Here is a 13,150-nt window from a genome sequence, read left to right as displayed (position 1 = left end):
GCCAAAATTTTGATGAAAACCTGTAGCCAGTGAAAGTGATGTCTGTTTGGTCTAAAATAATTTTAAAAATTACAGAAAAAATCATGAAAATTGTTAGAATGTTGCACTAAAATTTTGGTGGGAAAATTTACAGCACTCAAAGGGTTAAAAAGAATTATACCATGAATAGACAGCAGAAAATGCAATGTATATGTAAATTATGTACAACCTATGGAATCCATAGTTTTGCTACCGTAAAATATTGAAAAATCCTTGAACAGTGAAAGAACTTGTAAAAATCACCTTCAACATGGTCTTCTATATGCATAGGTGTCTGACCTGTAGTTATAGAAAATATTTACATGAAAAAGAAAAAAAAAAACTAAAAAAATACAAATATGCAAATTCATTACTACTAGACCACATTAAATTAGATCATTTGTAGGAACCTGCACACAAAATTTGAAATCCTTCAGGCAAGCTCTTTCAAAATTGAAATAGTCTTAAAGAAAAGCAAGGAAAATAGTTATTTAATTTATATAAGGCAAATATTATGGTAATTTGAACAAATCTGTATTCTTTTATAATTGAATATACTCATTTTATGAATTTCATATTGATTCTTTTCCTATAATTGATTTACATTATTTCCATGGCTATCATTATTATCATTTTAAATTAGTTAATGTTACCAAGAATTACTTCAACATGTTTTATCCACTTTGGATTGTTACTGATCTGTCCTTCTATTATACGATGTTGAAAGACTTTTAGGTGCTTACCTGCACCAAATCTTTAATCGTTGCAATTTCTGCTTTATTCTTGATAGGAGGTTATCCCAATTCTCATTTTACACAAATAATTGAAGTAACTTAGTTGACTCCCAGAATAAACTATGAAATGTGTAACAAATACCATTATTTTTATTTGTGATTTTGTTAACCACATTAGGTTGTATATCTAAAGATAAGAGAAAGTATTTTATTAAATAGATTAAAATCCATTGGCACTGAGATCATTTTGTTTTGCAAGAGTTTTAAATAGGCAAAATATCATTATATATTTGTATATTTTATATATTTGAAAATACATTTTAATGAAAAAGACTTCCATTGAGAGGCATTGTATACTGAACAGACTTGAGACGAGTCATGCAAAATGGTGTTTTATCATATCATTTATTTGCAAAAACCTTTGTATTCATGACTTCTCTGCTGTATGTTGTGTGCTGTACTGCTATATAAAACACATAATTCAAAACCAAATAAGTGACTTGTCAATGAAAAATGACTTTGACCCTTGACCTAAGCTACCACAAGTGAAGTGCTAGTGTCCTGGCAGTGAATATTGGAGTGCCTGGGGAATGACCCTGAGGCATAATTGTTTGTTATTGAGAGCGCCTGGTAAACTTTGAACTTTGACCCTGTGCTAGGGGCACGAGCTCAACAACACCCTATGAAAATGTCAGACACGGATCGCAGGTACAGGGTAGAATTTCAGGATAACCTTGCCATACTTTGGATGAATGATGGTGAAAATCGGTATAACAACGAGTCATTGACCCATCTGCATGAGGCCCTTGATACTGTAGTACAGTGAGTTAAAGTATTTGCTTTGCAAATGCCAGTGTTGGAGCTCTCTGCATTGTTCTTATCATAGTATTGGTCAAAGTACCTCATGCTATGGAGGTCTGTGTGCTAGCTACCTGTGTGCTGATGCCAGAATGTATGAATCGTCTTCATGTTACATTCTATAATGTCTGAGGCAGTTTAGTATAAACCTGTAAAGTTCTTCACCATAACAATTTAGTTAATTGGCAAATCTTTTTGGTGATATATTAGGTACTGTAGATATTTGAAAAGTAATTCTGTGTAATGATTGCATTGGCCAGAGGTATTAAAGATGTCTATTAATGGGGCTGTATGCTACAAACAAATGTAGATTTGCCTGCAAAAGCACTTAGTACTTTTGATAGATTAAAAAATTATCACATGAAAGAACTGTTGCAATGTACTTTCTACGATCACTGGAAACTTCTTGAAAGATTTGTAAGGTACCGGTACATAAGTATAAGACTACTGCATGGAAGCTAAACTCAGACTCTAAAGTCAGCGTAGAGGTGTGTAGATACATGATTTTTGGACAGTCGTGGTTCTGAGTGTGTGATTTTGACAATCTCTTCTGAACGATTCATTGGTCAATCAATCATGTCATTTGTCGAACAGTTCTATGTCTCTGTATTGAGGGTCCCTAGTACCTCCCCAGTAACTACGATAACAAGGGAGAGTTCACTGAACACTTTAAAGTGATCTCCACCCCACATTGTGTCTAATCTCATCTCCAGGAACACGAAAGCAGAGGCACTCATCACCGTCGGTGTCGGCAAGTTTTACAGCAATGGTATGGACTTGAATTGGCTGGGACAACAGGATACAAAAACACTGGAAGTTTATTATAGACTGCTTCATCAACTCTACATACGTATCCTGACATTTCCAATGCCAACCATTGCAGCAATAAATGGTCAGTATAAGGTAAACAGCGTTAAATCTAAAAGGCTAGTCTTTAGAAATTCTCATTTATAATGACGTCACTGGATACAGTAAGAATAGTGATCAGTCCTTTGTAAAGCAACTGCCGACAAAAATTGATCTTGAATTCCCTCGTTTCTTTTGAAGTCTCTCCAAAATATGAAGAGAACTGGTGATTTCATTCTGACAATATGAAGTTTTCTGCTTAAAATTATGTTGTTATTTTTGCATTGCCTTTGATTGCAGTTTTACAGAAATAAACTTTATGTGTACCTTTTTCAGACTACTACAAAGTAGCAAAACACATTGAAGTCAAATTTTTTAAGTGTCAAAACTTTCAAAATTGTGATTCTACCAAACTGACAACTGACAAATGTGCAACAGCTTAAACCAGTCTCACTTGATCAGAGATGATACAATAACTCTACTTGTCATTAATACATTCTCATTTATTCTGATCAACATAATAATATTTTACTGTCAAATGGAAATGTGACAAGGTTGATAGCAACAACAATATCAGAACAAATAAGCAAATTTAGCTAGGTCATTGTCTGAGAAATTCAAATTATACTTGCCAATCAATTTCTTTTCCTGTCAATATCAATCAACTTACACAGTTTTTAGCTCCCATACATGCATATGTACATATGCAAATGGCAGGTATAAGGTGGCAAAATGGTGTCTGTGTGTATGTATGTATGTATGTATGTATGTCTGTTAGTCTGTCCAGATCAAAAACTCCTAAACTGTAATGGCTGCCGTCTTAGTATTTGGTGTACGGGTGCACCTAGGGGTGGAGATGTGAATTTGTTCAAATCAACATGTCAGAGCCAAAAATATGCAAATGAGGGGAAAAAAGGAAAAATCCTGCAAATGACTAAAACTCAGTAAGCATTGGTCAGATTGGGTTGAAACTTAGTATGCAGATTCTGTTGTGTATTCTAAATTATGTGTGCGCAAATTGGGGTGAAATTTGCATGTTTGTATTTTTAGGGTAATTTTTCCGTTTTTAGTGAAAAAATCTTGGGAATCTCTGAAATCGCTTGTCTGATTGCTCTGAAAGTTTATATTCATGTTCCTCAGGATGACCTCATCCAAGTTTGTACAAATTGTATTGATATTATCATATTTGTAATTTTGGGGAAATTTTCCCAATTTTGGGTCAAAAATTTTTGATCCAAAAACTACTGATCTTATAGCTTTGATATTTGGTATACACTTATCTAAGATTTATCTCGATATAATGTATTGAAGTTAGGTTTTTTTAATTTTGGGGGTAATTTTTGCCTTTTTTGGTCAAAAAAGTTTTTCTCCCAAAACTACTGATCTGGTAGCTTTGATATTTAGTGTACAGGTTCCTAGGGTTTATGTTAATAAGATATATTGAAATTAAGATGAAATCTGCAATTTTGTATTTTGAGGGGCAATTTTTCTCATTTTTGGTCAAAAAGTTTTTTTCTCAAAATTTACCAGTCTGATTGCTTTGATGTTTAGTGAACAGGTTCCTAGGGTTTATGTTATTATGATATATTGAAATTAGGTTGAAATCTGGAATTTTGAATTTTCGGAGCAATTTTTGCCATTTTTGGTCAAAAATTTGTTTCTCAAAAACAAATGTAAACATTGTTTGCATGTTATGTATTTCAGTCTATGTCAAATATTGTAAATGAAAAATCAAGAACAGTTTGCTGTGTGCTTGTAAAAGATAACGTATTTGGCAATACATAAACTGCCTTGCAGATTGATTGTCTTAAAAATTATCACAGAAGTAGGAAAGGAAAAGAAACTAATCAAATTGCTGTAACATATTCACCCTGAGTGCCTGTTTTTATTTAACTATTTTATCAGTACATTCAGCTGTTTGTTATATCTTTATCACTCTCCATGGGCCAAGGCACACTTGAGGGCCAATGTCATCACTCTGTGCCAGTCTGTGTATGTCAGTCTGTCTGTATGTATGTCCATGTTTCATACAATTGTTGGCTTGTTTTGATAACTATATGGGAATGAACAGTGACATTGCCACTATTTTTTCTCAAAAACTACTTGGTGCAAATGCTTGATATTTGCTAAGGCCGTAAGCTGTAATTTGTAAGGCAGCTTGAGTGACCTCTGACCTCAGTTATTTGTTCAAATTGTATCAACAATATCAATTCTTTTTGCAAAAAAATCGAAATTTTCTTTAAGTTTCAAACAGTTATAATATTTGATATTGATGTATTCTCACTTCAATTTGTTTGATAAAATTACGTCATGAATCTTTGGAGACCTGTTTTGAGTAAATCTTCAGATATTCTTCTCAGAAACTGCCTGTCTTACAGTTTACTTTAATTTCAGTTTGCAGATTTCTGGGGACATTCTCACTCAGAATCACTGATTACTTAAAAAATCAAATCGATTATGTAAACATTGATGATCTGTGTGTCAATGCAAGCAACATCCTTTAATTATCTCAATTTTTTTATGAAATTGACCACTAAAGCAAATACATCAAGCATGCCATCAACAACTTTTGATTCCAACTTTCCACTTGAAAGACATTATATATCTTTCTTCAACTTGATTCTGTGCAGGATTGCTGTCATCATTTGATAATTTCCCTTCAATGATATTCATCACAGTTTTATGTCATCTTTTACTTCCTTGGAATCACGGTCATATTCTTTTTCAAATCTTTTAGGACACTGTTATGCAGCTGGTGGTATTCTTGCACTTTGTCATGACTTCCGTATCATGAGAACTAAAAGAGGGTGGTTTTGTTTGCCAGAAGTTCACATCAACAGACCATTTAAGTATCCAACGAGGATTCTTATGAGGTACATAGTAATATTTTTATTTTATTTTATTTGCTCATCAACAGCGCCATCAGGCAGCCACGTACAGACCAGAAAATAAAGAAAAGGATAAAATACACCAAAATTTAAACAAACACAAAAGTACCCTACACATCAAACAATGACAAAAACAAATTAACATGTCTTTTAAAAGTTGAATGAGATTCTTCAATAACATCGACATCGCACACCTTGTCAATCAAATCATTAAAAAGTCGTGACGTATGTCCAATCAAGCCATTTTTTGTAACATCAACTCTACAGTAAGGGATGTGTAATAGAGGTCTATGTCTAGCAGAGTATCTAGGTACGCATAGGCCACAAAAACCTGTACAATCTGTAGAGTCATAGGAAGATAAAAGGCATTTATGCAGAAACATACAATCAAATAGTTTCCTACGTAAGAACAAAGGTCTAATTTCAAATAAATTACAGAGCAATTTATAGTCAGAATTACACCAAGATGAAGAGTTACTGTGACATCCCTGCTTATGATGTTAATATCTAAGAAAATGTTTCTGATTTGACTCAATACGGTTTGCCTGACTGTCAGAAATTGAATTGAAAATAATTGTATTATATTCTAAAATTGGACGCACCATAGTAATAAACAGATGTCGAAGGACAGCAACTTGAATGATCAGATTAAAATTGCATTTAATGAGACCAATTATGCGATTGGCTTTTACCTACAATAGAGTCAATGTGATGAACAAAAGTGAGTTTGGAATCAAAAATGATACCCAAATCCTTAATGTGAGAAACATGATCAAGCAAACAATTATCCACATGGTAATTAAACTTAATAGGTTTCTTTTTTAAGGTGATGGTAAGTACCTTACATTTGCTGGCATTCAAATCTAAGCGCCAAATTTTTGACCACTGAACAAGTTTATCTACAGACTTTTTTCTAAGTGTTTGCTATCATCAAGAGTTTTAACACGACTGAAAAGTTTGGCATCGTCTGCAAACAGCAATGACTGAACAGATACAGTCATCGGCAAGTCATTCATGTATAATGTAAATAACAAGTCTTCACATTTGGTATATAATCTGCTGCCTGGACCTGATATGGAAAATTTCATGGAAATTATTTCAAAGTCCTGCTACATATTGTATGTACCTTCATTAAAACAGCTGAGATATAGATTGACAACATCCATGTCATAGCCCACACAAGGGTGCCCCTGGGCAGGTGACTATTTGCCCAACATCAAGAGGGCGCATTAGGGGAAGACTGCATTAACTTGCATGGTACCTGAAACCCGAGTCCTTGCCTGACCAACTCGGGTGACAAACAGAAGACTTTTAATCCCTCAAGGTGTGAATGTTCCATTGTTATGTTTATCTAATCCAGCTAGTGCCATTGTAGTGCCATTGTAGGAGTGGCAGGTCTGTGAAATTGATCCTCATAGGGATATAGGGTATTCCTAAGTTAATGGAGCCTTTCCGTAATGAAATGGTCACTGCATCAAGGGTAGAAAATCCCTTATTTGGCTATAATGTTTTTATTTCATGTCTATCGTACATAGTTTTCTCTTTAATGTTTGGATTACGTGCAAATGACAATCAGATGCTTAATTTCCATGGTAGGCAAAAAACTGTTAAAAATAGAATTATCATATACCTACATTCACGTGCCTGTGTAAAGCTATGAGAGAACTGAACTATCTCGATTCTGGTTACTAGGCGCGTTGCTATCCACAAACGTTCCATTCGTACACAAAGCCAGCGCGAGATTAGGAAAACGTCTGCTCGCTCAGATCGTAGTTGCGTGTGGTGGCACAGTGGAGCCGCGCAGGTGACATCAGCTTTTATTTCTAAATTCTACTGAAATCCTGAGTATACTAAGTGCGTATAAATGACAAGAAACTGACATCACCCTTTTGTCCTTCTTACACCTAAATTTCAGCCTGCATCTCTGTTGGTCACGTAATAGTGCGCATGTTGCTTTGCGCGTTCTAGAATTCTGCAGGTAAACAAATGATGTCATTATGTATGTCAATCCGCGACGGGAAGCGGCCATCGTATTTATGAAAAACTGACACAAATGGCGATGAATTTTTGATATTGCACGCATTTTTATCTCCTAGATAATGTTGAATATTATGTAAACTACATCATTCCATAAGGTATATGATAAAACCTTTACGGCCCTGATACGGCTTTTGCGGCCCTTGGTCATACGGCATACGGGCCCTCACATGCTCGGGCCCTTCCGCCGTACGACCTCGGGCTGCAAAAGCCGTATCAGGGCCGTAAAGATTATTATTTTCATCATCAAATGGCACATTCGTATATTTAAATAACTTATACAGTCTATTGTTTTTTTATGCATAGAGAAATATAATTTACAAATTTGGTAGATAAAAGTAACTCCTTAACAGCTGAACCCTGTAGTTAAAATTTTCCAATACATTATATTGTGTATGAAAATATCTCTTATAAGCATGTACATTTAGTTTGTTTTGTGTGTGCATAATATAACCTACAGTGTAGTCACACATTTGTGGTCCACATATATACAGAAAACAAAAACCAGTGTCAAACAATCTCAATGGAAAAGTGCAAGGCTGGCAGATGAAGACTTCACTGTTTCTTGTGTTTTGTATTTCATTTTATGCTTATGTCACATATGTGTACACAGCTAAATAAATGAGTAAATAAATAAATAGAAAACTCTAATATACCGGGAGTAATGACAGCAGCACCTATCTATTTATCTAACAAATTTGTATAGTGCCAAATATCCGAAGTTAAACAATGCTCATTCAGTGGCGCTTAGAGTTACGATGAAAATGCTCTCTAAAAGATGTAAGTTTTTAAGCGTCTTTTGAAGATGTTGACATTAGGAGAGGTTTTTATGTCCAAGGGCAAAGAGTTCCACAGGAGCTGCTGCAGAGAAGAAGCGGCGACCATAGGTAGTCAGATTCCATCTTGGCGTGTGCAGAAGACATTTATCAGATAAGCAAAGAACATGTGATGAAGTACGAGGTGTTATTAAATCCCTGAGATATTGTGGGCCTTCACATGCCCATTCAGGGTTTAACCCTTTAACCAGCATGGTTTGGCCCAATCCCATTGTTATCAATGGTGAGTGTGGACCTGTTTACAGGGAATTGGGGTGAACAGGTTAAGTAGTTCAAAATACAAACTGATGATGTACTGGAAGCCAGTGAAGTTGCATAAGTATAGGGGTAATGTGGTAGTAGGGAAGCAAAGAAATGAATATGCGTAGCTCAAAGAGCATTTCGTGGAAGATACACCCCCCACCACCCCCTACCCCACCCCGATACACCCATTAGCCACACTGTTACTGCCCACATCAGACCAATTACTCAAAGAAGACCGATAGAGGGCGCTAAACTGCCAACAAAATTACTATGCTGATGATTATTCAATGAATATTCGAAATTCGGTTACTTTTGATGTGATTAAAGTTTCCCTTCAATCCAATGTTATGCAATTAAAATGTTATCTTTCCTCATGGATGAATACATTATATTTCACTTATAAGATGATGCACAAAGCTGAGGATTTTATCACAAAGTTTTCAAGCCTTGTAAGACTTGAAGGAGAAGAATGCATCCTGAATGCATTTATATGATGATCTTTGAAGTTAAATGACTGATTTTTTGTTTTTTCAGACAAATTGCATTGTAATTTTAACACATTCACAGTTATGTAGATTTGTTTTATTTGCGACCTTGTTGAAATAAATACATTTCTCTTTTTCAAAAAAAAATGCAGATGATTAATCGGTTTTTCTCCCTTATAGGCACAAAATACCTGCTGGACCATTGATGAGAGATATTGTGATACTTGGTAAACGGTACACCTCTGAAGAACTCTTGCCCACTGGAATGCTTGATGGTGTGACAGATGAAAGTCAGTTATTGGATGATGCAAAGAAATTGGCCGTCAAAGCTATAGGTATGAATTAAAGCTGTATTCTCATCGACCATATTTGCATGTTATGTTCAAAATTGTCATGATTTTAGTTTGCAGTACATTCATTTTCAAAGCTAGACAATTTTCCTCTGCTCTTTGTCATTATCGTCATCTCTTTTTAGCTCTGCTGTCAGCGACGCGGAGCTTATAAAATAGGTTGATTTTCCGTCGTCGTCCGGCGTCCGTCATCCATCGTCAGTCAACAATTGCCTTCTCCTCTGAAACCGCAAGTCCGATTGCTTTGAAATTTTATATGCAGTTCACTTTGGATGACCTTACTTAAGTTTGTTCAAATCGTGGTGACATCTGCATATTTGTATTTTTGGGGCATTTTTTACTGTTTATGGTAAAAAAATCTTCTTCTCTGAAACCACTTGTCCGATTGCTTTGAAATTTGACATGCAGTTTATTTAGGGTGACTTCAGTTAGATTTGTTCAAATCTTGGTGAAATTTGCATATTTGTATTTTTAAGGCAATTTTTGTAGTTTTTGGTAAAAAAATCTTTTTAAAAATCTTCTTCTTCAAAACTACCTGTTAGATAGCTTTGATATTTGGTACACAGGTCCCTAGGAATGATCTATTTCAGATTTGTTCAAATTGTGCAGAATATGCAAATTTGCATTTTTAAGGCAATTTTTGCCTTTTTTGGTATAAAAATGTGTTCCTCAAAAAGTACTGATCTGATAGCTTTGAAATTTGGTATACAGGTTTCTACAGATGAACTAAGTAATATATTTAATTTTTGATGAAATCTGTAATTTTGTATATTTAGGGTAATTTTTGCCATTTTTTGTCAAAAAATGTGTTTCTCAAAAAGTACTGGTCTGATAGCTTTGACATTTGTTTTCACAGATGAACTAAGTAATATATATTGAATTTGTGATGAAATCTGTAATTTTGTATTTTTGGGGCAATTTTTGCCATTTTTGGTCAAAAAATGTGTATTTCTAAAACTACTCATCTGATAGCTTTGAAATTTGGTGTACAGGTTCCTATAGATGAACTAAATGATATTTGTTGAAACTATGATGAAATCTGCAATTTTGAATTTTTGGGGCAATTTTTCCATTTTTGGTCAAAAATGTGTTTCTCAAAAGTACTGGTCTGATAGCTTTGAAATTGGATATGCAGGTTCCTACTGATGAATTTAATGTGACCTTTTGAAATCATGATGAAATCTGCAATTTTGTATTTTTGGGGCAATTTTTGCCATTTTTGGTCAAAAAATTTGTTTCTCAAAAACTGCAAGTCGATAGCTTTGATATTTGGTATACAGGTTTCAAGGGAATATTTTAATATATGATATATTGAAATTATGGTGAAATCTGCAATTTTTATTTTTGGGGGCAATTTTTGCCATTTTTTGTCAGAAAATTTCATTGTCAAAAAACTACTCATCAGATAGCTTTGGTTGACATGTTCTTAGGGAGGATCCAATGTGATATATTCAAATTATGATGAAATCTTCAATTTTTGCAGCTATTTTAGCCACTTTTTTCTGGCCACTGAAATGAGCTATTAAAGATTTCCACCTTCTTCATCAACATGTGTCAAAAATAGTTATTCTCTACATAAACACAGCGGAGCTACATCGGCCGTTAGGTCGCTTGTGTTACTTTCATCGTCAACATTGTCTTTGCTATCATCATGCCTCCAACATTATTTGCATTGTCATCAGTTAGGATTCTCTGATAATAATAGTTCTAATTTTTTTTTATATTTCAAATCTGTCTGTAATTTTCTCCTTGATCATTGACCCCACCTGTCCTTAATAACCACTGATACCACTAGAACAGTCAAGACACAGATGAACATGTTTTTAGGCCATGTGTTTCTTGTGATTGTTTGCTAATCTGGGCACAGGAGAGCCAGGTTTAACAAACAAATAAATGAGTATTCAAAAATAAACAAATGAACACAAATATGTAATGTTGAATAAATAAAAACATACAAAAATGAAGAGACAAATTAACAAACAAAACATGCAAATAAACAAATATATATATATATATATATATATATATATATATATATATAAACAAACAAAACCCAAAAATACAAAATATAAATAAATAAATGAATGAATAGATAAATGTAAGAGAAAACAATAAGTTCAATAAGAATTGAAATAATTGACTGAACAGCACATGATGAGACAGCAGTACCACTACTCACTATACTTCAATTGAGAGTGGTACTCTCGTCACATCTTAAATATATAAGTGCTGCCTCTTACACACACATGTACACATACATACATACATACATACATACATACATACATACATACATACATATATATATATATATATATATATATATATATATATATATATATATATATATATATATTATATATATATAATATATATATATTATTGTTTGTTTGTTTTTGTTTGATTAATTTGTTGCTTATTTGCTTGTTTGTTTTGTTGAGTTTAATTTTTGTTAATTTTTATGTTTGTTTGTTTTATCCTGGCTCAACTGTGATCTGGGTTAAGTGAAATAGCAGACAAAAACTTTACTATAGAAACTAAAATAGTGACCTAGGAGGCCCAGAATGTTTCCCAATTCGAAAGACTCTTTAGGTTACCAGTGATTAAGTCAAAATGCTACTGATTGAGTGAGCATTTCAATTCTCATATCTGATTATAACATGAGCAACCTATCTGTATCTCCCTCAGGTAAAGATGGATATGACAGGAATATTCTACAGAAAATGAAGGAATCCGTCTATGAAGATGTTCTGGAAGCTTTCAATTATACAACTTTGCAGGGTCATAATTTACCACAGCACAGAGGCAAATTGGAACCGACATCAAAATTATAGAAAGCAATCTATTTTACATCTGGACATCAATGGCATTTTGACAATCAAATTTTATCAGTCAAGTATTTGACTTTCAAAACAGTGAAAACTTTAATTGTATCATAAAAGGCAAAATCCCTTGACCTTGATGTGCATTAGGGTGTCCTTAAAGGAACTTGTGATGTAGAAACTTGCATGAACCTTCCAGGTTCTGATTCATTGATTTTGCATGGTCACCGTGGATCCCAATCTGTTTTGTATTAAAGATCAAAAAGACCTATGTCTCCTCAGGAGTTCATATAATCAACAGATAAACAAACATGCCATAGGGTCTCTGATATGATTTCACAGTCCATAATTGAAAATTGTTTATATTTTGATGGTACGTTACGCATTAAAAAGCTATAAATACCTCGAAAATGTTGCTTTTCTGAAAACAGAAAAAAAGATTTTTAGCTCCCAGGTTTAATGAGAAAAGCTAACACTGTACTTTTGTAATATATCTGTCTGTATAATTGTTTTTTAATTGGTGAAATATCTCAAATAAAAGCTAATTTCAAATAACTGAATAGAGTATTTGTATTCTGAATGGAACTGCCCGGGCAAGAATTGATCACTGTTTTAAGCAATAATGCACCCCCTCCCGGCCCATAATGGACGAAAGCAAACTTTGTACGACATAATGTACGAGGCGAAGCCGAGTACATTATGAAGTGCAAAGTTTGCTTGAGTCCATTATGGGCCGGGAGGGGGTGCATTATTGCTATTATTTTATAGTTTTGGCAATGCCAGTGAATTTGTAGTTGTAGAAAACGAATAAAAAAGGAAATTTAAACTGAGTTTGAAGCCAGTGAGCGTCGTCCAGCATGATCGGCCCTGAATCCACACTGCACAGTGCACTGCACTGAACACGCACGTTCAGCACAAAAAATGACCAGCACTTTCACGGTTCATTTTGAATTGAAAAACGATGTATTTTCGAAGGAAATGAAAAGTAACTGCATCCCTACCGTCTATATCAAACTTGAAACATCACCTTTAA

General features: G+C 34.1%; 1 protein-coding gene across 2 annotated transcripts; it reads left to right on the top strand.

The window, feature by feature from the left end:
- The first annotated feature begins 1,256 nt into the window (after window positions 1–1,256).
- Window positions 1,257–12,672, top strand: LOC139119815 (uncharacterized). Of its 2 annotated transcripts, none has more exons than XM_070683723.1 (5): window positions 1,257–1,460; window positions 2,324–2,502; window positions 5,194–5,329; window positions 9,126–9,280; window positions 11,984–12,672. In XM_070683723.1, the coding sequence occupies exons 1-5, from the start codon at window positions 1,435–1,437 to the stop codon at window positions 12,127–12,129; spliced, it is 642 nt and encodes a 213-aa protein (XP_070539824.1). In that variant the 5' UTR covers window positions 1,257–1,434; the 3' UTR covers window positions 12,130–12,672. The 2 variants fall into 2 exon arrangements, with proteins under 2 accessions (XP_070539824.1, XP_070539823.1); XM_070683722.1 differs by having other exon boundaries at window positions 1,259–1,574.
- Window positions 12,673–13,150: the final 478 nt, after the last annotated feature.

Source organism: Ptychodera flava, chromosome 20 (assembly GCF_041260155.1).
Source record: "Ptychodera flava strain L36383 chromosome 20, AS_Pfla_20210202, whole genome shotgun sequence".
In the NCBI taxonomy this organism is placed as follows: Eukaryota; Metazoa; Hemichordata; class Enteropneusta; family Ptychoderidae; genus Ptychodera; species Ptychodera flava.
This window is presented reverse-complemented; position numbering and strand designations above follow the sequence as displayed.

Excerpts from the sequence above, each read along its gene's own strand:
- LOC139119815 (XM_070683722.1), top strand. The coding sequence starts at position 1,435 with ATGAAAATGTCAGACACGGATCGCAGGTACAGGGTAGAATTTCAGGAT. Across the intron at positions 1,575-2,323 it reads GCCCTTGATACTGTAGTACA|GAACACGAAAGCAGAGGCAC; the intron begins GTGAGTTAAAGT and ends TCTCATCTCCAG. Across the intron at positions 5,330-9,125 it reads CCAACGAGGATTCTTATGAG|GCACAAAATACCTGCTGGAC; the intron begins GTACATAGTAAT and ends TCTCCCTTATAG.